The 26,087-nt window shown below is 43.4% G+C and overlaps 3 protein-coding genes across 4 annotated transcripts in view; all 3 read left to right on the top strand.

The window, feature by feature from the left end:
• Positions 1-2,727, top strand: part of PLA2G4E (phospholipase A2 group IVE) — a 56,450-nt gene extending 53,723 nt beyond the window's left edge. For both annotated transcript variants that reach the window (XM_045539360.1, XM_045539365.1), the window contains exons 18-20: positions 456-622; positions 1,876-2,059; positions 2,507-2,727. In XM_045539360.1, coding sequence (XP_045395316.1) covers positions 456-622; positions 1,876-2,059; positions 2,507-2,727 — 572 coding nt within the window. The remainder of the gene's footprint in view (positions 1-455; positions 623-1,875; positions 2,060-2,506) is intronic.
• An 8,363-nt stretch (positions 2,728-11,090) lies between these two features.
• LOC123629966 (non-histone chromosomal protein HMG-14-like) lies at positions 11,091-11,616 on the top strand. Its single transcript, XM_045539328.1, has one exon. It carries the CDS (start codon positions 11,227-11,229, stop codon positions 11,521-11,523), a length of 297 nt encoding a protein of 98 aa, XP_045395284.1. The 5' UTR covers positions 11,091-11,226; the 3' UTR covers positions 11,524-11,616.
• A 2,727-nt stretch (positions 11,617-14,343) lies between these two features.
• The window catches only part of EHD4 (EH domain containing 4), a 71,381-nt gene continuing 59,637 nt past the window's right edge, over positions 14,344-26,087 (top strand). The window contains exon 1 of the mRNA XM_045539287.1: positions 14,344-14,683. Within this exon, the coding sequence (XP_045395243.1) occupies positions 14,448-14,683 (236 nt within the window). The 5' untranslated portion in view covers positions 14,344-14,447. The remainder of the gene's footprint in view (positions 14,684-26,087) is intronic.

Below are 26,087 nucleotides of genomic sequence, written 5' to 3'. Positions count from 1 at the left end.
CAGAGCCAGGCCTTGCCCTGTGGTCTTGCAGCTGCCACTCGGTGCCTCCTCCCCAGTGCCAAGGCTCTAAGGTTCACTTTCCACCTTTTTTGGTATTTTATTTGGCCATGGCCTACAAATGCCTGCTTGAGCCTAACCTATTATTAATCCTCATCCTCACTGTCTGGAGCAGAAGGGACCGCCGGCTCAGGGCTCAGGGTTTACACTATTTATAGGTAGTCTTAAGCCTCTGCCACCCCACAAGCTAGGTCATAGTGGGTTTTCTGTGCATATCCCATAAAAGGCTTGCTGTTCTCCATCGGCCCACCCAGAGGGCACGGGGACTCAGTGGGCATCCTGACAGGCTGAGGCGAAGGAAGCTCCAGGCAGGGCACGCTGTCCCCAGCAGGTGCCTCTGCCCGTTAGCCGAGGACAGGCCACTAGGCATGCTGGTAACTGGAAGGCTTGGCTTTCAGACACAGTGCTTGATGGTTTCCCAAACCAGCTGACAGAGTTTGCGAACCACCTGTGCCTGCTGGACACCGCGTTCTTCATCAACTCCAGTTACCCACCGCTCCTCAGGCCGGAGAGGAAAGTCGACCTCATCATCCACCTCAATTACTGTGCCGGGTCCCAGACCAAGGCAAGTGCCCCAAGCAAAGCTCCATCCTGAGCACAGGAGCTGCAGCCTGTGCTGAGACAGGTCACCGAACGAGGGCCACGGAACGCAGTGGCCTCCCCAGCTGGGAACTGGGAGAACGTGCGCTCCCACCAGGCTCCAAGACAGCATCAGCGAAACCCAAGCCGCAGTCATGGTGTGAAGTCAGACGCCCGAACCTCAGGGGACAGCCAGCTGGCTCCTAGGGTCTGAGGTTGACTTAGCAAATTTGAATTTAATTCTTGCCTCTGAGCATTTACCACATTTGTCAATTCTTCAGCTACAAAAAAAAGAGGGGGAGGAGGGGAGTTTTTAAAAAATAACCTTAGTAGAGCCCATTCCATTTTAAAGCTTTGTACCACTTCGGAGCTCATAATGTCCTATTTTCAAAGTTATCACACTCCCCCTCCCTCAGTGAATATGACCTTCCATGATATTACACTGAAGAAGCAGGACCAGAGATTTGTATTTATTTTTATTAACTTTTGAAAAGTTCTGGCCCTTTAAGGGAAAGAAGCTATTTTTGGTCTACTTTAATATAGCCCTATCCTGAAGCTAGGGAAAGGGAAGTGCAGACAGATAATCAGGACAACAATGATAATGACCTAAGTTTGTAAATGAGTAACAATGTATTTTCCTACAAATGATCTCATTTGGTCCTTACACCAGCTCTCTGAGGTAGACAGCACAACTGCTATTATTTCCATGTTATAGATGGGGAAGCCAAGGCACAGAGAGGGTGGGGTTTGCTTAAGGTCACATAGCTCCTGAGCAGGAGGCAGAACTAAGGTGATTCTGACACTAAATCTAGTGCCCGTTCTATTATATCATGTTTTAAAGACACCCTTTCAGAGCCCTTTCTAGCCCTGTGACGCTCAGTTCCAAAGTCCATGCGTGTTCCGCAGGGGCCTGACCAGCTGTGGCCATACACAGCCAGGCTCCAGTCACCCTCCCCAGCTGCCACCCACATCTAGCCAGGTCTGAGTTTGAGTAGCACGTCATCGGAAGGACTTCCATCCATTTGACTTGGGGAAGGAGCTTGCAGCTGGACATGTACCAACCTACTGCCTCAGGCCTTTTGTCCTGACCGGCTTTATTCTCAAAATATCACAAATTGGCAAAGCAGTTGGGGACCTCAGTTGCTAGCTGGGGACATCAGGAAGCTGGATCTAAGAACTCTGTGTTTCTTATCCACCCCCACTCCTAATACTCAAACATGTCCTCCCGTGATATTCCAGCACCTGAAGCAAACCTGCGAGTACTGCACCGTGCAGAACATCCCCTTCCCCAAATACGAGCTGCAAGATGACGACAAAAGTCTCAAGGAATGCTACCTGATGGAGAACCCCCAGGAACCTGATGCCCCCATCATCATTTTCTTCCCACTCATCAACGACACCTTCCAAAAGTACAAGGCACCAGGTGAGCTGGCCCTGTGCTCAGTTCCCAGCACCTGCTGGCCTTAGCCTGAAGGATCCTATCTTTAGGCTTGTAGAGTCTCCTAATAGCACTTATGGGGGAGCCTGACTTACCTCCAGTCTGGGTCAACCTTAGCTTTAGCAGGAAAAGAGCCCCTTCCCCAGCCCCTCACCCCCATGAGCTGGTAATGTCATCCCCTACTCTTTTAGTCATTCTACATTTTTACATCCAGTCATGTGCCTGGCACTATGTTTGGTACTAGGACAATCCTCAAATGGGCAAGCTGTGCCCCGCCCTGAGCAGCCTACAGGTGTGCATGTGCACGTGTGAGTGTGCACACGTACACACATTGTCCTGCAGGTGTGTCCATGTGTGCAGGGTGGGCCTTGGGGAGAGACATTACAACCTAACATGATAAGGGTCTGTAACGAGTCCTTCTGCTGCCCCTAGGTGTGGAGCGAAGCCCTGAGGAGCTAGAGCAGGGCCAGGTTGACATTTATGGCCCCAAAACTCCCTATGCCACCAAGGAGCTGACTTACACGGAGGCCAACTTCGACAAGCTGGTGAAGCTCTCTGAGTACAACATCCTGAATAACGAGGACCAGCTCCTTCAAGCCCTGCGTCTGGCAGTGGAGAAAAAGAAACGCCTGAAGAGCCAGAGTCCCTCCTAGGCTGTGGGGAGCCGCATGGATCCTGTGTCGGCTTCTACTCTTGGAAGCACAGAGCCCACCAAGGCTGATCCGGCCACACAGCCAGAGATACTCTCTGGCCAGGGGTGCAGGCAGGTTGGCGTGGGCATTCTACCAAAAAATAAAAATTTTAAAAAGCCAAGAAAGACAGAGAGAGAGAGACAGACAAGAAGAAGCTGCATTGGGGTGTCATACCCACTGGAATTTCTTTAAGTGCTTCTCTGCAGAGAAGATGGACTGATGGCCACAACTCCCACTCATGCCTAAAGCGGGGAGAGTAAAAGTCTGCAGAAGAGGCTGGTCCCCAGAAACCTCGACTCAGCTGGAGCTCAAGGGCCGGCAGCCCTCCCCTCTCTACCCTGCCTCTGCCTCCTCGAGGGGCAGGCCCAGGGATGGCACAGCAGGACCTGAGAAACACTCTAGGTTTCTCTGGGAAAATTCTTTTTAAATTTTAAGGCAATTATATTCTCGTGATTTTTATAGTCAATTATACTTTCTGAGTTTTATTTTTATGAATCAGGTATTAATAGGAAGCATCGGGCTGGAAGATCTAGATGGAGCTCTGGAGGCATCCTGGTCTCTGCTGCAACAAAGCCAGGCAGGTGACTGCATTCAGTTGCGCCTCTCCAGCCACTCAGGGCCCCAGGCTGGTGATCCATGTGGCTGCGACCAGGCAGCCACCCACGGCTGAGCATTCAGCTCCAGTGGAATGCCAGGCAAAGCCCACGTCTGCAGCTCAGGCTCACCGAGTAAGTGTCTGGGATGCAGTTCAGAGAGGTCTGGGCCCTGTCGTTGCCCATGAATAAAGCCAGGTGCCAGGAGGGCGGCGCCGTCCATGCCGCCCACTCTAGGAGCCGATGCTCAGTGACGGACCTGCTCCGAGAGCATCTCTCGGCTCTCTTACACCCCATCGCTCGGGCTTCCACATGGGATTATTTATTTCTAAATGTGATTTCTCTTATTTGTCACGTGAACACTATGGCCAGTACATCCCAATTCTTGGAGAGTCACCAAGAAAGAATGAAATCGGGAAGAATTTACTCAAAAAGGACTAGGTTAGCCCTCTGAGGAGGAAGCCCCTCCTTGGAGATGTTTCCCCGGGAATCTCTGGGAAAGCCTGGGACACAGAGAAGCCCAGTCAAAGCAAACCACTCTCCCTTCAGGCTGGGCCCCTAACCAAGGAAATGTGTGACCGGAGCCACGGACAGCCCCAGGCCCAGAGAGGGCAAAACCAAAAGGCAGGAAGACATGTGGTCCATGTGCAGTCCAGCAAACCTGGAGGGCACGGTCCTCTTTCTGGGCCACAATGCTCCCAAGCCGTGCTTTGGTGGTGAGAAGATGAATGGTGACAGGCACCAAAAGTTTAGAAAAATTGGCCCCTGATTTATATCCTTGCTACTCTAAGTGTGGTAGGGAACTAGTTAGAAATGCAGAGTCTCAGGCCCCAACCCAGCCATGCTGAATCAGAATCTGTATTTTAAGAAGATGCCCACCTCTCCTCCCCAGGGAATTCCTATGCATATTCAAGTGTGAGAGGCATAGATTTATGCCACTCTGTCCCATAAGCTTGGAAAGCATGAATCCACGCTCCCTGGAGCCACTGATAAACTGGGCTTCGAGACCTGCTGAATTGGTGGCTGCCTCCACTTTGTCTTTTCTTTCTGACTACAACAAACAGGCTCCCATTCAATTATCAAAGAGTGAGCCAAGCTCTAGGACTTGTTTGCTGTAAGGTGAAGAAAGCCATGCCTAGGATTCATCAAAGTATGTAAAAGGAGCTTTGTAAAGTCATTTTATTATTTAAGCATGGAATAAAATGGCCATGTGGGTAAATGCTGTTATGCATCGGCTTTCATTATCTGATGCTGCAAAGTGTGCATAACTCCTGGCCTCATTCCTCCCTCCAGGCTTCCTGCTCACCACTGCAGAAGGTATGAGTAGACCATCCCGTCCCTCCTCTCCTCAGACAGCTGTTCCTACTGCAGGGGGCCCATCTTCTTGTGGTGAGGTGCTCCTCTGTTTTTACAAAGCCATGTTAGCAACTAGTGGAGAACCAACTCATGCAGATCCATGCTTGTTCCAGCTCAGACATATTTCAGGAAGCATTGGTTGAGAGGAAACAAAGATAATTAACATCAATGGAGCACCTACTTTGTGCACAGCAAGCTCTAAACAGTCTGTGCTTTCCGGGAACTTGGATTTTGGTTGGGGGGGGGGATACAAAAAGATTTTTATTTATACATGAGAAGTTAAATGCCGAGTTAGCTACTGGAACGACAAAAGTGTTATCAACTCTGATAGGGACATGTACACCGTGTCCTGCAGAGGTCTGGGGAGGCTCCTTCTCAGCTTCCCTGCTCTCTGCCTATAAGCATGGGTAAGTTGACAAAATAAACAAAATCCCTCCTCCCATGTCTCTCTCTCATTCTCTCCCCCTTTCCTTCCCAAGAGAGTGACCAGCACCCCACCCACTGCAACACAGCCCAGTCACCCAGAAAACATCTGCTCCTGCCTCCCCATGAAAACACTTCTCCCCAAGGTCACCAGTGTCCTCCTAATTGCCAGACAAGCTGAGTCAAATGCCACCGGCCCTTTATAGGCCTTATCTGACTTTATTGTTCTCAGCATGTGGCACTGCAGGCCACTCCTTCCTTCCTGATGCCCTCCCTTCCCGAGACTTCCTTGCTGGACAGCATTTCAATTCAGTTCCACTTGCAAATAATTATTGCCTGCCCATTACATACCAGTCACTGTTGTAGGCACTGCAACAATAAAAAGGATTAGCAATTGACCCTGAACTTCAAAGGAGCTTCCCTCTGGTCTCATGTGGGAGACCCACATGGACATGGAGCCTTGCAATACAAAGAGAAAGCTCCATGTTAGCTGTGTACACAGGGGGCCCAGAGAAGGGGCTCCCACCCAGACCACACAGGGAAAGAGGCCAGGTTCACTGGACCAGATTTCTTCCCACTGAAAGGTGGGAATCTCTCCTCTGGCCTCTCCCCCATTGCTATCCTTTAACTGCTGATATTCCTCGAGGTTACTTAGCTCTCCCCCTCCTCACTCTATACTCTCCTTAAACAATCTCATCTATACCCAGGACTTCAACTACTGCTTCAACTTTGAAAATGCTCAACCTTTTGGCTCTAGCCAAGCCAATCTGCTGAATTCTAAACTCATGCATTTAAATTCTTTACCTGTTAGCATTACTTTTGATATATAACCTAAAGATCTAACATTACAGTGGCTTAAACAAGATAGAAATTTATTTATTTATTTCTTATCAGAGACCCAGACTCCTCTCAGCTCTCTTCTGCCATCCTCACATTAGCCTCTGGTGCAATTATTGCTGCTGGAGCTCCACCCATCATGTCCACATTCCAGGCAGCAGGGAGGATAAACAGGTCTGGGCTCTTGCTGACTATGAAGTGACCAAACCAGCCCTGGACTGCCTATTTCTGGACTTGTTTCTGTGAAAGAAAATTAAACTTTTTTTTATCTTAAGACAATAACAATTACCAGCTATTCCAGCTATCCATTGCTAAGCAACAAAACCTCTCAAAGTGTAATGGCACAAAATCACCACCATTTCATTACGCCCACAGATTCTGTGGGTCAGGAGTTTGAAAGGGGCACAGCAAGGACAGCTCTTTTCTGCTCCACGTTTGGGGTCTCAGTTCAAATGCCCTGAGCTGCCCAGGGGGCAGGGGTGGGACTCAAAAGGCTGGGGATCTGGAACAGCTGGGGCTGAAGGATCCGCTTCCAAGGTGACTTCTGCACTTACATGTCTGTGCCTGGGCTGGCAAGTCTGACAAGGAGGAAACGCAGGCTCAGCGAGGACTGTCAACCACAGGGCCTTGCTGTGGTGAACACATCATGGTGTACTTGGGACAGTCAGTCTTCGTAAATGGCACTCCGGCTTCTAAGAGTGAGTGTTACACGGTGGCAGCAGCATGCTCCATTGTGACTTTGCCTCAGAACTCACATAGCTCCTCTTCCACAGTAATCTATTGGTAGAAGTAGTCGCAAGCCAGCCCAGATTCAAGGGAAGGGGACAAAGAACCCACCTGTGGGTGGGAGGCATGTCAAACAATGCGCAGCCATATTTTAAATTCCAGCTGCAATACTTGAATCCTTAATATTGACCTTTCCCCAACTAAGCCAAAGTCACATTTTAGGTTCTGTTATAGCAGACTCCATTTCTTGTAACAGATTATTAGTTAGGAATTGCTTTTTCATCTCTGAAAAATGGTGGCTTAAACACGCTCATGCAAAAGAAGTGCATAGGGAGGCAGTCCCAGGCACTTCCACAATTCATTAGGGACCCCACTCCTCTGCTTTATTATCCCTTGTGTGGTCCTTGTCCTTGTGGTCTAGGATGAGCCCTAGAGCTCCAGCTGTCATGTCCACATTCCAGGCCACCAAAAGGAAGCAGCAGAGAAAAGACTGAACTCCCTTGTTATCAAAGAGACTTCCTGGAAGTCCCACACATCCTGTAGCTGACATATAAACAACCATAACTTGGTATCAGGATCACACTTAACTGCAGGGTGACTGGGAAATTTTGTTTTTCACCTGGATAGCAACGTGCTCAGCTAAGAATCAGAGTTCTGCTATGAAAGAAGGACAATTGACGGGCAACTAGCCATCTTGCTACAAGTACCTAATAGACGTCTCCACTCGCACGTCCTCTAAGCTCCACCTCTGAGTGGGAGCAGTGACCTGTGTAAGTGGCCACAGAGAGAGGAGATCAGTGTGTGATAGCGCCAGGCCAAGAATTATTCCATACAACAAATTTCTGGGCAACTAATGGTTCACCTGGTAGGACTGCCTGAAATAGGATTAAACCTGAAAAACAGCAGGATTTAGATGAAAAGGTAGCAAACTGGGATTATTTAGTCTGAAGAAAGAAAATGAGAAGGGTGTTACAGTTTGCAAATGGATGCAAGATTATTGTCCTGGGGAGCCTGCCTTTCATCCCACTCCTCCGAGGGCAGAACAAGAGCAAGAAAGCTGCTACAGCAGCTGCAGTGAAGACGAGGAGGGAGCGAAGCACGACATGACGTGGACCTTCTCTGGGCCAGGCGCTTTTGATTCTTTTTTTTTAAGGATTAAAGGCAACACATTTGTTTCCTTCATTAAGATTTTTTTCTGCTTATGAAACAAGAACATGATTATTGCGTAAAACTTGAGAAATGCTAAAGCACTTCAAGAGGAAACTGAAATCACTTATTATTCCCAAATTCAGACATCATTAGTATTTGGGGGTTTATCCTTTCCATCTTTTTCTTGGACACTTTGAAATTTGTTTTTAACAAAAGTACAAAAATCCCATATCCTCATTTTTTTAAAAAATTGAGGTTAAAAAAGACCCACGTAACATAAAAGTTATCATCTTAACCATTTTTAAGTGTATAGTTTAGTAGTGTTAAGCGTATTCACGTTGTGCAACAGATCGCCACAACTTTTTCATCTTGCAAAACTGAAACTCTGTACCCACTAAACAACTTCCCGTTTCCTCCTCACCCCCCCAGCCCCTGGTAACCACCATTCTATGAATTTGACTACTTTGAAAACCTCATATAAGTGAAGTCATACAGTAGTTGTCTTTTTGTGGCTGGCTTATTTTACTTAGCATAATGTCCTGAAGGTTCACCCATGTTATAGCATGTGCCAAGATTTCCTTCCTTTTTAAAGCTGAATAATAGTCCATTGTGTGTATATGTATATGTAGATAGCACATTTTGTTTATCTATTCATCCACTGATGGACAATGGGTTGCTTCCATCTCTTGACTATGTGAATGATGCTGCTACGAACACAGGTGTGCAAATATTACTTTGAGATCCTGCTTTTAATTCTTTTGGACAAATACCCAGAAGTAGGATTGCTGGATCATATGGTAATTCTAGTTTTAAATTTATGAGGCACCACCATACTGTTTTCCATAGCAGTTGCATGTACATTCACTTTTGTCATCTAGCCTTTTTCTGAGCATTTTTGCACGTCATTAATATTCTTCTCATATGGCACAGTTTTCAGTGACTGCACAGGAATCCATCATTTGCCTAATCCTCCATTAGGATAGACATCTCCATGCTGACAAACATCCCCTGAGATAAAAGATTTACATTCATTATTTCCTCAGGATGAATTTCCTTATAAAATTCCCGAGTCAAAAAGCATGACCATTTTTAACTAACAAAAGTATAATCAACGTACAATCAACTGCACATATTTAAAATGCAGTGTCCTCCTGGCTCCCCCAACCCCAGCCCCAAAAAGGCCCAGTCAGCCTCGGTATCCATGATGATGCCCCTGTAGTCCCAGCTACTCAAGAAGCTGAACTCCTCCCTTGAGCCCAGGAGTTCCAGACCATCCTGGGCACCACAGTGAAATCCCCTATCTCAAAAAACAAAACCAAAACCAAAAAATCAATTGATCATATATATGGATCTATTTCAGGATTCTATATTGTCCACTGATATATTAATTAATCTTTACATCAATACCACATCATCTTGATTTCTGTAGCTTTCTAATAAGTCTTGAAATTAGGCAATATAAGTGCTCCAACTTTGTAGTTTTTAAGAGTTGTTTTGGCTATTCTAAATATTTTGTATCTACATGTGAATTTTAGAATCAGCTTCTTAATTTCTACAAAAATAAAAGCCTGCTAGTACTTTGATTAGGATTGTCATGAATCTATACATCAATTTGGGAAAAACTGGCATCTTAACCAATACTGAGTCTTCTGATTTATGAGCATGGTGTACATAATATATATTAATATTTATGCCTTCTTTATTTCTCTCAGGAATGTCTTGTGGTTTTCAGTGTATACATCTTATACATTTTAAAATCAGACTTATCCCTATGTATTTCATAGTTTTGATGCTATTGCAAATGATGTTGATTTTTCACTTCAATGCCCAATTGTTTCTAGTATATAGAAACATAGCTGTTTTTTATGCATATCTTGTATCCAGAAATCATCCTAAACTCATTTATTATCCCTAGTAGCTTTTTTGTAGCTCCCATAGAATTTTTTTACATAGATCGTGTCTTTTGCAAATAAAGACAGTTTTACTTCTTCCTATCCAATCTGGATACCTTTCCTTTTTCTTGCCTTATTGTACTGGCTAGAACCTTAGTATGATATTAAATAGAAGTAGAAACAACAGACATCTTTACCTTGTTACTGATCTTAGAAAGTATTTCACCATTAAGTATGATGATGCAGGAGCAGAAGTCTTGTGTGTGCATTTTCAAGATTTTTTATAAGTATGGATTTCAGAAAAGTGCCAGTTTACACCATCTCCAGCAATATATGCGCAGGTATCTTTTCTTATACACATGCCCACATTAGGCATTATCTTAGAAAAAGTAAAATCCAGCATTCGTAATGTTATCTATTTATTTTAAATTTGTGTTTCTTTGATTATTAATGGAGGTCAGAATCATCTAATGTTTGTATGCTGATTGTATTTTTTTTGTTAGTTATCTATGTTCTCTGCTCATTTTTAATGGTATATTCATTTCTTTCTTAATAATTTTGTAGTAGCTTTTTAAAGATCTAATATCTTTATCTGTCATACATGTCTGTCAGTATTTTTCCCAATTTGTCTTTTACCTTTGTTTATGGGTTTGTTTTTATATACACTATTTTTAAATATACTTTATTTTCTTTTTTTTCCAGTCAAATTTAGCAGATTATACTTTATTTTCTTTTAGAGAAGTCTTATGTTCACAGCAAAATGGAGCATCAATTACAAAGAGTTTCCTTATATCCCCACCCCATACACACACAGCCTCTCCCCCATCAGCATCCTGCATCGGTTGTGCATTTGTTACAATCAATGAATCTAACCTAAACTAACACATCTTTATCACCCAAAGTCCATAGTCTACATAGGGTTCATTCTTGGTGTTTTACATTCTGTGGGTTTTGAGAAATGTATATAATGACATGAATTCACCATTATAATATCATACAGAATAGTATCACTGCCATAAAAAATCCTCTGTTCTCTTCCCCTTCATCCCTTCCTCCTCCCCAACCCCTAGCAACTACTGATTTTTTTTATTGCCCCCATAATTTTGCCTTTTCCAGAGTGTCATATAGCTGGAATCTATACAATCTGCCTTTACAGATTGGCTTCTTTCACTTAGGAATATGTATTTAAGTTTCCTCTGTGTCTTTTCATGGCTTGATAGCTCATTTCTTTTTAGTGCTAAATAATATTCCATTGTCTGGATGCATCATAGTTTATCCACTTACCAACTGAAGGACATATTGGTTGCTTCTAATTATGGCAATTATGAATAAAGCTGGTATAAACAACCACGTGCAGCTTTTTGTGAGGACAAAAGTTTTCAACTCAGCTGGGGCTGCGCAGCGGCCAGGCAGCCCAGCTTTGGGAAGGCTCTCTGTGTGCCGGGGCCCACAGGCAGCCGGCATGAGCCCTCCCTGCCACCAAGATGCCCAAGAGGAAGGCCAGCCCGCCAAAGGTGGTGAAGGAAGAGCCCAGGAGGAGATTTGCGCGGTTGTCAGCTAAACCTGCTCCTGCAAAAGTGGAAATGAATCCCCAAAAGGCAGCAGCAAAAGATAAATCTTCAGACAAAAAATTGCAACCAAAAGGGAAAAGGAGAGCAAACGGAAGACAGGCCGAAGTGGCTAACCAGGAAACTAAAGAAGATTTACCTGCAGAAAATGGAGAAACTAAAACTGAGGAGAGTCCAGCCTCTGATGAAGCAGGAGAGAGAAGCCAAGTCTGATTAACATCACATACCATGTCTTATCAGTGGTCCCTGTCGCCCTTCTTATACAATCCAGAGGAATATTTGTACCAACTATTTTGTAAATGCAAGTTTTTTGGTAGCTCTAGAAACATTTTTAAGAAGGAGGGAATCCCACCTCATCCCATTTTTTAAGTGTAAATGCTTTGTTTTAAGAGGTGAAATCATTCGCTGGTTGTTTATTTTTTGGTACAACCAGAAAATAGTGTGGGATATTGAATTATGGGAGGCTTTGACTGTCTTGGGTGTCAGCTTAACGTTCCATAGATAGGGGTTAGTTTTTATATCCTATAATACAAAGCATACTAAATGGAAATATGGAGTCCCAGGCCTGCATTTAATGTCTTGGACATTTTAAATTACTTCTTTTCCTATGTTGTTTTTTAGTAGGCTTGTTTCCTAAAGAAAACCACTCCTTGACCATGGCTTTCTCTGTGAAAATTGCATATACTCTGTAACATCTTTGGTCGCGGTAGTCCTATTTTCCTAATAACTTTGTTAATGTGCTGTGAAAGATTGAAAATTTGAGTATGTAGTATATATGATAATAAATTGTGAACTGGTGGGACTTATGTAACAGCTTATCAACATTTGAAGATACTGGTACTTGATATCCTCTTCAGGAAAACTTACCTCCAAATTTTAAGCTGGAAAGTCACTAGAATAACTTTAAAAAAGAATTAAGGCCGGGTGCGGTGGCTCACACCTGTCATCCTAGCACTCTGGGAGGCCGAGGCGGTGGATCGCTCGAGGTCAGGAGTTCGAGACCAGCCTGAGCGAGACTCCGTCTCTACTAAAAATAGAAATAAATTATCTGGACAACCAAAAATATATATAGAAAAAATTAGCTGGGCATGGTGGCGCATGCCTGTGGCCCCAGCTACTCGGGAGGCTGAGGCAGTAGGATCACTTAAGCCCAGGAGTTTGAGGTTGCTGTGAGCTAGGCTGACGCCACGGCACTCACTCTAGCCCCGGCAACAAAGTGACACTCTGTCTCAAAAAAAAAAAAAAAAAGAATTAAAATAAACGGATTTTTAGATTTTCAGTACAATATGTTAAGAATTGTGTACAAATTGAACTGTCTGTACTGATCCTCTACATAACCAATAAAATCTCAATTATAAAAGAATGTTTTGAAGCACATAAAAAAAAGTTTTCAACTCATTTGGGTAAATACTAAGGAGCTGATTTCTAGATTATATGATAAGAGTATTTTTATGTTTGTTTTTATGTATTTTTTAAAAAGACATTGAAGCTTTTACATTTGTCGTCAAATCTATCAACCTTTTCTTTCATAATTTCTGTCTTCAGTGTTGACTAGAAAGGTTTTTCCCACCCAAAATTGTATAAATATTCACTTATGGATACTTACAAATATATGTATCTTCCTTTAGTAGTTCACTGGTTTCTTATTTTTACATTTCAATCTTTGCTTTATTTTGACATGAGGCAGATGTCTAACTTCATTTTCCCTTGGCTTTCTTTTTCATTTCCGTAGTTACATAAAGCTCCCTCTGAGTATGTGATCTACACAACAACTCCAAAGGAGTTCCCATCGTACAAGTAAGGAAGCTAAGGCAGAGAGGTATTTCATTACATTTAAAGTCACACAACCATTAATTTACATAGTCAGGATTCAACCCCAGATCTTTCGATGCCAAATTCTGTTCTCTTTCCATCACAGACTTGTATGGTCCTCAAACTATGGTCCACACACACGTAGCATTTGCAATACCTGGGAGCTTGTTGGAAATGCTGAGCCTTGGGTCCCAGTCCATACCTACTAATCAGAATCTGTATTGCTATCAAGTTGGAGAAGTACTGCAGTACATAATATTTCCCCCAATTTAGGATACATGAGAATCACCTGGGGCACCTGTTGAGCTCCATCTCTCTTCGATGTCTTAACTCAGTAGGTCTGGACTGAGGACCAAGAATCTGTATTTTAACAAACATCCCAGGTTGTTCTTATGCAGATGGCCCCGTGGATCACACTTGAGCCATGCCCTAAAACTGAGAAATATTCTTAAACTATAACCAAAGGTGATGTGTGATTATTTCTCCCACTCTCAATTTTGCTAAGTGTCCTTTTAACCTGGAAAAGAGCTAGTAAGTGACAATAACTCTTATATGGCAATATGTGGAAATTAGGTTGTAATGATGAAGATAATGTAGTAATGAGAATGAATCTTCAGTTTTACAGAAAATCAAATCAAGAAAACTAAAGGGAAAAGTCCTTTAATTGATCCAGATTGTAGTGGAGGCAATCTATCTACCCAAATAGATTCCAGTCCACTTCCCCTCCTTCATATTTTGTCAATTATGTCCGTGAGCCTAGGTCTCTTCGTCAGCAAAATGGAGTAGTAATAACCTACTAGCGGGAAGAAACAACCTGTCTGTCAACTCTCTGAACTTTTCCTCTCCGGTATCGGTATCGACGTCCACAGGCCTGGAATGAGTAACCGTTCTAGGAGACTGAGCAGCCTCCGGAGGCTCGTTTGGCCAGCTCAGATTTGCCCGGAAGCGGACGCCACCTGGCCAGAGGTGGGGTCCAGGCGACCAGAAGGTGGCCTTGAGCTGGACGAGCCCACGCCACCGGGCGGTGGCAAACACTCACTACCTGCCGGGTCCTGACTGACTCCTTCGTCAGTAATTCATTAGGAACCTCCTCTCTATTGGCTGACGCCTCCACCCCTCGCTGGCAGAGGTCCAATGAGGAAGGACCTGAGAGAGTTCTTATGAATAGTGAACGAGCGCCCGTGACGTAGCGGCCGGCGATTGGCTGTGGCGGCGCAGGGCGGGCCCGGGCTCGGGCGGCGGCGAGCGCGGCCGGGCGGCTCAGAGCGAGCCGGGGAGGGTCGAACCCAGAGTAGGGTCCGGGAGCGGAGCGTGACGGCGGCACGATGTTCAGCTGGCTGGGGCGGCAGGCGGGCGGGCGCGAGCGCGCGGGCGGCGCGGACGCGGTGCAGACGGTGACCGGCGGCCTGCGCTCGCTCTACCTGCGCAAGGTGCTGCCTCTGGAGGAGGCGTATCGCTTCCACGAGTTCCACTCGCCGGCGTTGGAGGACGCCGACTTCGAGAACAAGCCCATGATCCTCTTGGTGGGCCAGTACAGCACCGGCAAGACCACCTTCATCAGGTAACCCGCCTCGCGCTCTCCCCTCCGCTGTGGGGGCCCTAGCCCCTCACCACCTGGGCGGGTCCCCCAACGTGTGCGCGTGGCGTGCTGTCTGCAGCCTCCCGCCGCCCTCGGGCCACCTGTGGCGCCTTCTTCCCCTTGGCGGAACCGCCTCGCTGCACCTTCCTCCTCCAACATCGGCGTGACCTCAGGTAGCCGCTCCGAGCGCGGCGCCTGGGTGCCCGCAGCCCCGCCCCCGGGCGCGGCCGCCGGAGTGCGGGCTGGCTCTCCCCACGCGGGCGAGGGGTCCCCGGAACCCGCCCTCTCCGTACTCCGAGCCCTCCTTGCTGTCGGGAAGGCATTCCTCTGGATGGCCTTATCCTGTCCCCCTAGCCCGGGGGCCCAGGGGAGGGAGGGGGAGCGAGGCTATAATAAGCGTCTTGGTGAAGGAGTGATGCCTGGGGCTGAAATGGGGGCAGAGGTATTCAGAATGGGCCATGGAAGGTTAAGCCCCTACCTCAGTGCCCAGTGCTTAACTAGTTATTGAACGAATGAATGGCAGCAGTAGAGGGTGTTGCCCATGTTCCTTTCCCTGGAGGACCTTTTATGTCACCCCCCACCACAGTGTTCAGGAGAGGGGATAAAGAGGCCACTTCCATTCAGCTCTTACACAGCCTGGCCTTTACTGGCCATAGGAAGGAAGTGAGCTGTGTGTAGCAGCCACACCAGCCTGTAGAACCAAGGGGGAGTGTCATGTTACTATTTGTTAGTTTCCATTTCTTAGGTGGCTCACCCTTGACAACCGAAAATATTTGTCATGCTTACTGTGTCTTTGAAAGCACACAATTACTGTGCATGCTCTGTGGTTCAAATCATAGCTTCCTCTGAAGTGACTTTTGATGGGAAATAACTTACATTGGAACAGACTGCTTTTTTCATCAGCTGTTTTATTTCAAAAGCAACAAGCATACCAAAGCTCACTTTCTTTGGTAAGGAGACTTGTTTTTCTGTTTTAAACCCCATGTCAGTTGAAACAAAGTGGCTGATTATTTAAGGTTTTGGTCCAGGATTTTGGAAATTGTAACAATCACTTCATCATTTGATGTTCAACAGGTGCTCAGAATACTGCATCTATATTTGGATACGTGCCATTTCTGTTAAGTAGCGACCTCTTTTTCTCCACTCCAGTGACCTAAATAGTTCCTACAAATAGAGTAGTTGTCACTACAGGAAATATGTTAAATCCAGGCCTGCAGATACACTGTGAATGAATGCAGCAAAGCAAATACACTGTGTATTGAAATGTAGTTCTAGAGAGTAAATTAATTGAATGTGAAGGAAGACTGAAGAAAATAAATTTTAAATTGTTTTATTTGGTGCTCATTAATAAGCCGAAAACAGTATTAAATATGTCACCCCAGACACTCCAAATGAACCATATGATGTATTATAGTAATTGGCACCTTGAAAGATGACAAACAGATAGTACATTTAAGGTCTCAGTAATACTGACCAGTTCTTAAGTACTCAGGATAATAAAGTGTTATGACCAAGTGGTCCAAGAGTAGGAGGTGGAATTTTTGAAACATACAAAGAATAAGCGCATAACATTGTTATAATTTAGTGGTGGCATGTTTGCAGCACCGTGGGCATTTCCTCCTGTTTGTTTTTGCCATGAAGTCGTTACTGGGCCCCTGTGTAATCAGGGAGCCCCTGCTTGATGCTGTGCCTGCTGGGAGATAATGTGGCCTTCTCTCTGCTCCCATAGCCTGGAAAGTAAGTAGGCCTGAGATAGGAGAACACAACTCAGAGGAACATGAATCGATCTTTTTTTTTTTCTTTCCAGATTTCTATGTCGTCGTAGTCTCCTCTCTGCTTCATTATTCGGGAGAAGCTTTGTGGGAATAGCTGAACATAGTTTTATGAAGTGTTCTGAGATTTGACCTTAAACTACTTGCAAATTGGCCATTGCTCAGTAGGTGCTGGAGCCATGTGCAATCCTAGGGTGAGAGAGGAATCACCTTATTAGGAAGTCACTTGTTCTTGAGGCCTTCCCTGGGCTAAGTGGACCTGTGAGGTTAGAAGAAAATCAGTGTGGACACGAAGCTTGGTGAGGCTACAGGAGACCTGAATTTGGTTTTCAGATTGGAGCTAGGAGGAAGCAGTTTAGTGCCTGGGAGGAGAGCCCCAAACAGAAGGGCAGCTACCCTGGAGACTCATGGACGTGGAATGGTGAGCAGAAGGGTTGGCCCAGGATGCTGACTATCCTGGATCCTACCTTGGTTAGATCCTGGTTAGTGGCCTGAGTTGTTTGCTTCTAGTGATTGAGCACTAGAAGCTCATCGCTGGCTGTGGGGTGCACCTATCTACATAGTCATAGATTCTTATCCACCTGGCTTTCTGCACATTCTAGGAGGTCACTGATAACACAGCGCCTGTGCTGGCATGGAGGGAAACTCCTATCCTCAGGGCCACTCAGCAAAGTCCTTGGTGTGTATTCCATGTCTTTAATGAAACTTTACTCTTCCTCCTCCGATCCCATGGCTGGAGGAACTAGGAACCTCACTAATACATGGTGGGCGAGGACATTCATGAGGAGTGAGTATGTGTGCCTGGTTCTAATGAAAAAGTCTCCTAAGTAGGGTGGATGAAGAGCCCCGTTGTCAAGAATATATGCCCATTCCCACATGGAAGGCCACCGCGAGGGGCCCGGGTGCAAGGAAGAGGACGAATAGAAAGAGGGTATTGGTGGACCCTCCTGCAGATCACAAAACTGGCGCAGAAGGAGACTTCAGATGTTATGGGGATATTTATCAAAGTCTCACTGATAAACCTATTATCTCACTGGCAGTTTTCTTTCTCAGAAGACAGGATACTATGGGAGGAACTATTGGCTGTTCTGCCTCTGACTGGCAAGAAATAATTGGCCAGAGAAGGAGAAGAAATGGGCAACGGGGAAAGTGACCATGTGTCTTAGACTCTGTCGCAGCTGAGGAAGGATGGATGTTGAGCTCAGCCATGCTTATGTCCAAACTTGAGGATAATGGATTCAGAGATTCCTCCAGAAAATCCCTGGGCCCAGGTGCTGTGAAGAAAGGTGCTTCCACTGAGAGGGTGGAGCCCACCTCAAATCAATTCAAACTACATGCCGCAACTTCTGGTTTTTAAGAGCTTCACTTTCTGTCTTCCTCCTATTCTCTGTCTCCTCAGAAAATTTATTCTAATGAAGAAAAAAGAGAGAAGTCACTCAAGAAACTATATAGGCTTTAAAAGAACAGGGACCAGGGCAATTAGGCAAGAAAAGAAATAAAAGGCATCCAGATGGGAGAGAAAAAAGTAAGACTATTTGCAGATGGCATGACCTTGTATATAGAAAATCTTAAGGAATCCACTAAAAAACTCTTAGAACTAATAAACAAGCATGGCAAGTTTGCAGGATACAAGATCAATATATAAAAATCAATTATATTTCTATATATAAGCAATGACAATCCCAAAGTTAAATTAAAGAAAACAATTCTATTTACAATAGCATCCAAATGAAAAAAATACTTAGGAATAAACTTAAGGAAAGAAGTGTAAGATTTCAACACTGAAAACTATAAAACAGTGTTGAAAGAAATTAGGAATGACCTTAAAAAATGGGAAAACATCCTATGTTTACAGATTGGAAGACTTACTGCTAAGACGGCAATACTCCCTAAACTGTTTTACAAATTCAGTATAATCCCTATCAAAATTCTAGCTCACTTTTTTGCAGAAACTGACAAGCTGATCCTATAATTCATTCATATGGAAATTCAAAGAACCCAGAATAGCCAAAATAGTTTTGAAAAAGAAGAACAAAGTTTGGAGGACTCACACTTCCTGATTCAAAACTTAGTACATAGCCAAAGTAAACAACATGGTGCTGGCATAAGGATGGACATATAGATCAATAGTATAGAATTGAGAGTCCAAAAATAAACCCTCACATTTATGGTCAACTGATTTTTGACAAGAGTGCCAAGACAATTCAGTGGGGGAAACAATTGTCTTTTCAACCAATTGGTGCTGGGACAACTGGATAGCCACATGCAAACAGAATAGAGAATGACTATTAATGGGTACGGGTTTCTTTTTGGAGTGATGAAAATGTTCTGAAGTTGAATACTGGTATTTGTTGTACAACTTTGTGAATATACTAAAAACCACAGATTGTACCCTTTAAAAGGGTGGATTTTCTGGTATATGAATTATATCTCAATAAAAATAATCCAGTTTTCCAACACTAAGCATCCTATGGTATATTTAATTTCCATAATTCTACAACTAGTACTAGTCAAGTAATTTCTCCATCTGTGTGCAACAATTTAAAATAAAAATGAATGCTGGAAAGAAAACAAAGGGAAAATGAGCTAAAAGAGGGCAAGGGCAAAGGACCTAAATGGTCAAGCTGTGGGGAAAGGGAGTGCCTACAGCCACCACACAGCCCCGGAAGGCTCTTGGCCCCAGGGTCCTGCCAGTGTGTAAACATGTTCACTGTCCACAACACTCAAGCTGGTAAAATCAAGGTATGATAATTTTTTTAAATAAAATGCCCGGTAATATGATTGGATTTTAAAACTTTAATTATTATCATTTATCTATAGTGTTTAATAAGGGGAAACGGGCACAGGGCCATATGCAAGGGTGGAAACAAGGTGTATGGGTGGTATGAAGGGTCAGGAAGCTGGAGCGGGCTGAGAGGGCAAAAACACCTTGGACAATAAAAAGCCTTTTTAGGTATGCTTAGAACAAGAAAAAAATCAGGAAGTGATAGGCGCACTGCTTGGGGCTCCTGCTGCAATATTAACAGAAAGCAGAACTGCTCTGCTGTTATTTTGCTTCCTCCTTTTTCCTCAAAGGAAATGATCCAGAGATGGTAGGAGGGAGCCCAGCCCTGTTTGAGAGGGTTAAAACCCAAAGGATGAGGAGCTCTCCCCGGACCTGCCACGGGAGAGGCTCAGGAAATCTCCTGGCGGACAGATGGATGGAGGACTACAGAAAGAACTTACAGTTGTGCTTGAAGAAATTGCTTGGTGACTTTTAAGAAATTATAAAGAATACGAAAAGTATCAGAAAGTTGGAAGCAGGCAAAATGTCCTAGTTTTCAAAAAGGGGGGGAAATGGGTGGGCACGGTGGCTCATGCCTATAATCCTAGCACTCTGGGAGCCGGAGGCAGGAGGATTGTTTGAGTTCAGGAGTTCAAGACCAGCCTGAGCAAGAGCAAGACCCATCTCTATGAAAAATGGAAAAATTAGCTGGGTGTGCTGGCACATGCCTGTAGTCCCAGCTAATCAGGAGGCTGAGGCAGGACGATCATTTGAGCCCAGGAGTTTGAGGTTGCAGTGAGCTATGATCATACCACTGCACTCTACTTGGGGCAAATGCGCAAGACTCTGTCTCAGAAAAAGCGAGGGGATAGGGGAAAATGGATTCATAATAAGAACAAAGCCCTACTTCATTCCCCTGATGAGCCTCTAGACTCAGCAATAAAAGAGAAGGGAAGCGAAGGTACTCTCTAAGGGGCAGCCTGGTTCATGCATTAAAAAAAAAAAAATCTCATTATGGAAAGACTGTGAGCCCATTTTGGTGGTTCTCACCCTCATTCAGGCACTGGAGCCCCTGAAAATCATGGTTTTCTGCACCAAATACTATATACCCTTTACAGATCTCTCTAAAATATTGAGATATTTAATTTTTACAGAAGATTACACCATATTTACAATATACAATATAAGATCACACCTACAGATCCTTGTTTTTGTTTATTCAAATAATATTGATTTCAGGGGTGGGTCAAGCTGTCACAGAACTCAGATTCAAGGGGAATATGGAAAAGAATCTATAGGTCTTTAAGGCTCTGAGTGACAAGGGCTGTGACATTAGAAGCACAGGGTCAGCTGGGGCCTTAGGAGGGCCCCCATCATTCAGGCTTGGGGGTTGGAAAAGAACTCCCTAAGGATGCAACCTAAAAGAATTAGCAGCCCAAAAAGGGCCAGGGAATGAAGGTGGGAGGTATCAACATGAGGCCAAGATTTCGGGGGTAATTGGGAAGCTGGGTGGTGGAGCCATTCACTGAGATGGAGACCCAAGAAGAGAAAGAATGGGGCACAATTACAAGTTTAGATTTAAACCTGTTATGTTTAAGTGGATACCAAGGTGGAGATGTCCATGTGAGGTCAGGCTTGTGGGTATGGAGCTCAGCGGAATGTCTGAGCTGATCTCTTGATTTGGGAGTGTCAGCATTCAGTAGCCAACATCTGGGGAATAGGAGTCCTTGGACATGACTAAGTGAGAGGAAGGGGAGCTTATGGAGATACTGGGGAAAATGTCACCAGAGAAGTGGAGTACTGCCAGGGGAGGGTGGTAGCTCAGAGCTATCTTAGGGCTCTCTGTGCTGCATGTGACAGAAATCCAACTGGAAATGGCTTAAGTAAAAAGATAAAAATGTTTTCGTGGAACTGATCAGGCCAGGACATGCTAGCTTCAGGCTTGGCCCAGGACTCCAGCCGACACTGTCAGGCAGGACTCTGTCCATCAGTTCTGCTACCTTCTTCACGTGGGCTTCCTTCAGGCAGTGGCCCCTCCGGGGTGGTCAGGCAGCTGTCTCCAATTCCACACTCGCATTCTGCCAGCTCAGCAGCCCCAGTGGAAAGAAAAGAACCTCTTCTCCAACAGTTTCCACCAAAGTCTCAGGATTGAGTCTCATTGGTTTGACTTTGCCCCCATGCCTATCCCTGAGCCAGTCCCTAGAGGCAGGGGAATGGAATGTCTGCAGCAGGATGATCATGGTCAGCCTCCAAACCACGTGGCCTGGGAGTGGGGAAGGTGGCTTCTGAGGATGCTGTTATCAAAAAAAGAGGGAGAAATGGATGCTAGACAAGTAAAGCAACAGATGAATCCCACAAAAGCCAAGGAAAGAGGTGGGGTGGCAGCTACATCAGATGCTTCTGGAAGAAGGGTTGGAACAGAGCCGAGGGGCTAGCCTGCAGGAACCAGGGTGAGCCTGGCAAGAGCCGTGCCAGTAAGTGGTGGTGATGGCAGCCAGATGGCGGCAGGTTGAGGAGTGTGTGGGAGGGGAGGCATCAAATATAGAAAATGCTCAGCAACTGGGCACTGAAGGGAGGAGCCCTGGTCACAGGCATTACGGGGTTTGGTTAACGATGAGCACAAACTGCAGAGTTAACAGTGGATGGAAGAGGGGCCGTAGAGAGAGAGCAGCTGGTGTTTCAGAAGACTTAGAGGAGATGACTTGAAGCAGGGATCCTGAGAAGCAGGGAGGGGAGGCTGGGGGCAGGCTGCGCCGTGAGACACTGCAGGTCTGCTGCTTGTCCTCTCATTACATCATTTACCTGACAAATGCCAGTGGGGTATTCAGAGAAATATAGCAGGGGGAAAAGGTCTTTTAAATTATAAAATTATCTTCCTTAGCTGACATTTAGAAACTTGCTTCTAAAAGGCATTTAATATACTTTTCAAAACCGTGGGAAATTAAGAACTGGAAAGCCGTGGTTCCTGGATTTGGCTGTACATCAGAATCACTGGGAGACCTTTCGAAACAGACAGATTCCAGGGCCGCTTCTCAGACCTCCTGAGTCAGAATCTTTGTGGGTGAGGCTCCAAAGTCTGTTTTTGTTTTTCTAAACCATCTCTCAAAGTGATTCTTGTGCAGCCTCCTCTAGGAAACGTTTGGGGAACCATTGATAGATGAGGCTTCAGTTACTGGAATAATGACGTTAAACCATCAAGCCTGAAGATGGTTAGCCCCAACCTGAAAAAGGGAGGCTAACTTCATCTGTTCAAAACTCCATTTGTTCACATTTTTATCAGTGACTTAGATGAAGATATAGAAGTCATATTCACAGAACTGGGCATTATATGATAAATACAATCTAATAAAGTGATGTTTTCTATTTAACATGATATGAACATTTTCTTATGTCATTAGTCTTCAAAAATAGATGACTACATCATATTCTGTGGTATAGGCTTGTAACATTTAGGTTATTTCTATTTTTATGCTGTTATTTATAATGTTGCAATGAACATTTTTGGCCATTTTTTTTAGATTAGCCTGAGCATAATTACTGCATCAAAAAAGATATTTTTCAAGCTTATATATATTCCTAAATATATCTATATATTTTTTCAGAAAAGTTATTCCAAATTAGACTCACACCAGAAATATGAAGATCACTATTTCACTGATCTGTTAGTAAAACTAATTATTAGCATTAAAGAATTACTTTGATAGGAAAAGAGTTCTTTTAATTTGCTTTTTTCTTTCTTTTACTAGTGAGGTTGAACTTATAAAATAGTCATCATCTGTATTTCATTATGAATCGTTTGTGAACTTTGCCCAATTTTCATTTGACATATTGGTCTTTTTCTTACAGATAAGTTTGAATATTTTTCTCAATAGCAGATAACAATCTTTTGTCATAGTGTTAAAGTATTCTTCCAATTTGAGATTTGCCCTTTTAAAAAAATTATTTATTTTTATTTTATTTTATTTTATTTTATTGAGATAGGGTCTCTCTCTGACACCCAGGCTGGAATGCAGTGGTGCAGTTATAGCTCACTGTAGCCTCAAACTCCTGGGCTCAAGCAATCCTCCCACCTCAGCCTCCTGAGTAGCTGGGCCTACAGGCACATGCTACCATGCCTGGCTAATTTTTCTATTTTTTGTAGAGAGGGGGTCTTGCTATGTTGCCCAGGCTGGTGTCAAACTCCTGGCCTCAAGAGATCCTCCTGCCCTGGCCTCCCAAAGTGCTGGGATTACAGGTATGAGCCACCATGCCTGGCCTGCTTTTAATTTTTTATAATTTCTTCCATGCCAATATATTTAATATTCATGATCAAATATAACCATTGTTCCTATTTTATATTGTCTTTTATTACTTTTATAGTTAGATAGTCCTTGTTTATCCTAAGATTCAGGAAATATTCACTTATATTTTCTTTTTAAAGTAGGCTTAATTTTTTTATATCTAACCCTTTAATCCACCTGGAAATAAAATCTATCTCAATAGTATTTGTTTGGTTTTTTTTGTCTTTTGTCATTTTTAACACTATTATTGAATAATCCTACCTTTTCCTACTGTAACTTGAGGCTTCCTCATATGCTAAATTATTAAATACTGTATTGGATCTGTTGGGACCTTTCTCTCCTGTTATTCTGTTTGTAAGTTCTTATGCCAGCACCATACTGTCTTAAGTATTATCACTTTGAAACGCTTTTTTTTTTTTTTTTTTTTGAGACAGAGTCTTGCTCTGTTACCCAGGCTAGAGTGAGTGCCTTGGCGTCAGCTTAGCTCACAGCAACCTCAGACTCTTGGGCTCAAGCAATCCTACTGCCTCAACCTCTTTGAAACACTTTTTAACAAATGGTAGCTCTACACCTTTTTGAGCTCATTATTATTTATTTTCTAAATACTGTCAATCATCATTTTCTGTTATTCTTTGAGAAGAACTTGAAAATTACTTTGTTAGGTCCTTCAAAAAAAAAAATCCCACTGGGATCCGTTTGTATTTGGAGCATTATATCTCTAAATTACATCTGTGTATTTGTTCTTCCAACAGTGCTTTGACTCATAACTTTTCTTATATATTTCAAAAAAAGTGGTAGATTTACTCCTGTAGATGCTATATAGCTCTTATTAATGTTATCCTTAGGTATTTTATACTCTGTTACTCTTGTGAATCGGATTTCTTTTCCCTTATATTTTTTGGCTGAGTTGCTGGTATGTAAGGCAGCTACTGAGTTTTGTATTTTTGCTTTGTGTCTGTTCATTTGACCCAAGAAGTTATCTTGATTACTTTTTGGTAGATTCTCTTAGGTTTTCTAGATAGATAACTGTTACATTCATGATTACGTTGTCTCCCCTTCTATTTCATATTTTACTATACTGGGAAGTACTCATTCATAGCAAGCTTTTAATTTTAATGGTGTTTCCTCTGTTATTTCACCTTAAGATATCATATTAGCTGTTGGTTTATTATTTATAAGTTAATCACATTAAGAAATTATCTTTCCATTACTACTTTTAAAAGAATTTCGTTTAAACCTTTCTCTTTGGAAAAAAAATAGAATGGATGTTAAGTTCCATTAAATGCTTTTAAACGCCATCCTTTAACCTGTGTTCTGTGGAATGTAATTACGGGAGATTATTAATAAGTGTTCAAAGACAAAAAAGGGTTCCATTGTCAAGTAACTTTGGAAATGCTGTGTTCTATAACCTGCTCATGAAGATTCGTAGTGCTCCCAGATCAAAGAGTTTATGACCTAAAATCTCTGGTCAGGCTCATAAATTACAAGTCATAACATCAAAAACAATAAATATTCATTGCATGAGCAAATAAAAGACTGGGAAAAAATATAGGACTATAGGAAATCGATTTGATTTCTTTAAACTTCTTCCTTTCCCCCTACCCTCCTTCTAAAACGTCATGTGTGCTTTTAAGCAATCTCAGCCCTGACTAGTGTAAATTCTATTTATAGCTGGAAAATAGAGATGCAAAAGGCTTTACCCAACAAATTCCAGTTTCTTGGGTCAATGGGCTAATGTCCATTCCATTAGTAGGCACAGCAGTTTCAAAGATGACATCATCTGAACAAATAGTCCTGGTGATAATATGCCAATGATTTAACTGAAGGAAAAATGAAATAAAACTTAATTTTCAGGCTGGGCATGGTGGCTCACGCCTGTAATCCTAGCACTCTGGAAGGCCAAAGTAGGAGGAGCTCTTGAGCTCAAGAGTTCGAGACCAGCCTGAGCAAGAGCAAGACCCCATCTCTACTAAAAATAGAAAAATTAGCCGGATATCGTGGCGCGTGCCTATAGTCCCAGCTACTTGGGAGGCTGAGGCAGGAGGATTGCTTCAGCTCAGGAGTTTGAGATTACAGTGAGCTACAATGACGCCACTGCACTCTACCCAAGGCTATAGAGCAAGACTGTGTCAAAAACAAAACAAAACAAAAAAACTTTAGTTTTCACACTTAAGACATAAGAGTTTTAAAATGGAAGTGAAGATTGGCCTATTTTAGTTTTTCAGTAATTTAAAGAAGATTAAAATTTTAAAGTACATGAGATGTTTGCTCAGGGAAGTTTATCTCAGTATCATTTATAATAGCAAGAAATGGAAAGCTATTTAAATACCTAACAGTTTTGCCTAATAGGAAATGGCAAAATAAATTGATACCTATCCACCTTAGAATATTATGCAGCCATTAAAAACCATGTTTTCAAAGAATTTTTAATGGCATGAGGAAAAACTAATAGTGAAAAATCCATATGCAAAATAGCTAAAATATTTTAATCTCAATTTTATAAAGAAAAATTACATTTACAGAAGAATGGCCGGATAGAAATATATCAAAATGTTACGAGTAATCATTAC

This window comes from Lemur catta, chromosome 1 (genome assembly GCF_020740605.2).
Source record: "Lemur catta isolate mLemCat1 chromosome 1, mLemCat1.pri, whole genome shotgun sequence".
NCBI lineage: Eukaryota > Metazoa > Chordata > Mammalia > Primates > Lemuridae > Lemur > Lemur catta.
Note: the sequence above shows the minus strand (reverse complement) of the source record. Positions and strands in the feature narration are given on the sequence as shown.

Bases quoted from the DNA above. Each gene is read 5' to 3' on its own strand.
- LOC123629966 (XM_045539328.1), top strand. From the start codon at position 11,227: ATGCCCAAGAGGAAGGCCAGCCCGCCAAAGGTGGTGAAGGAAGAGCCC.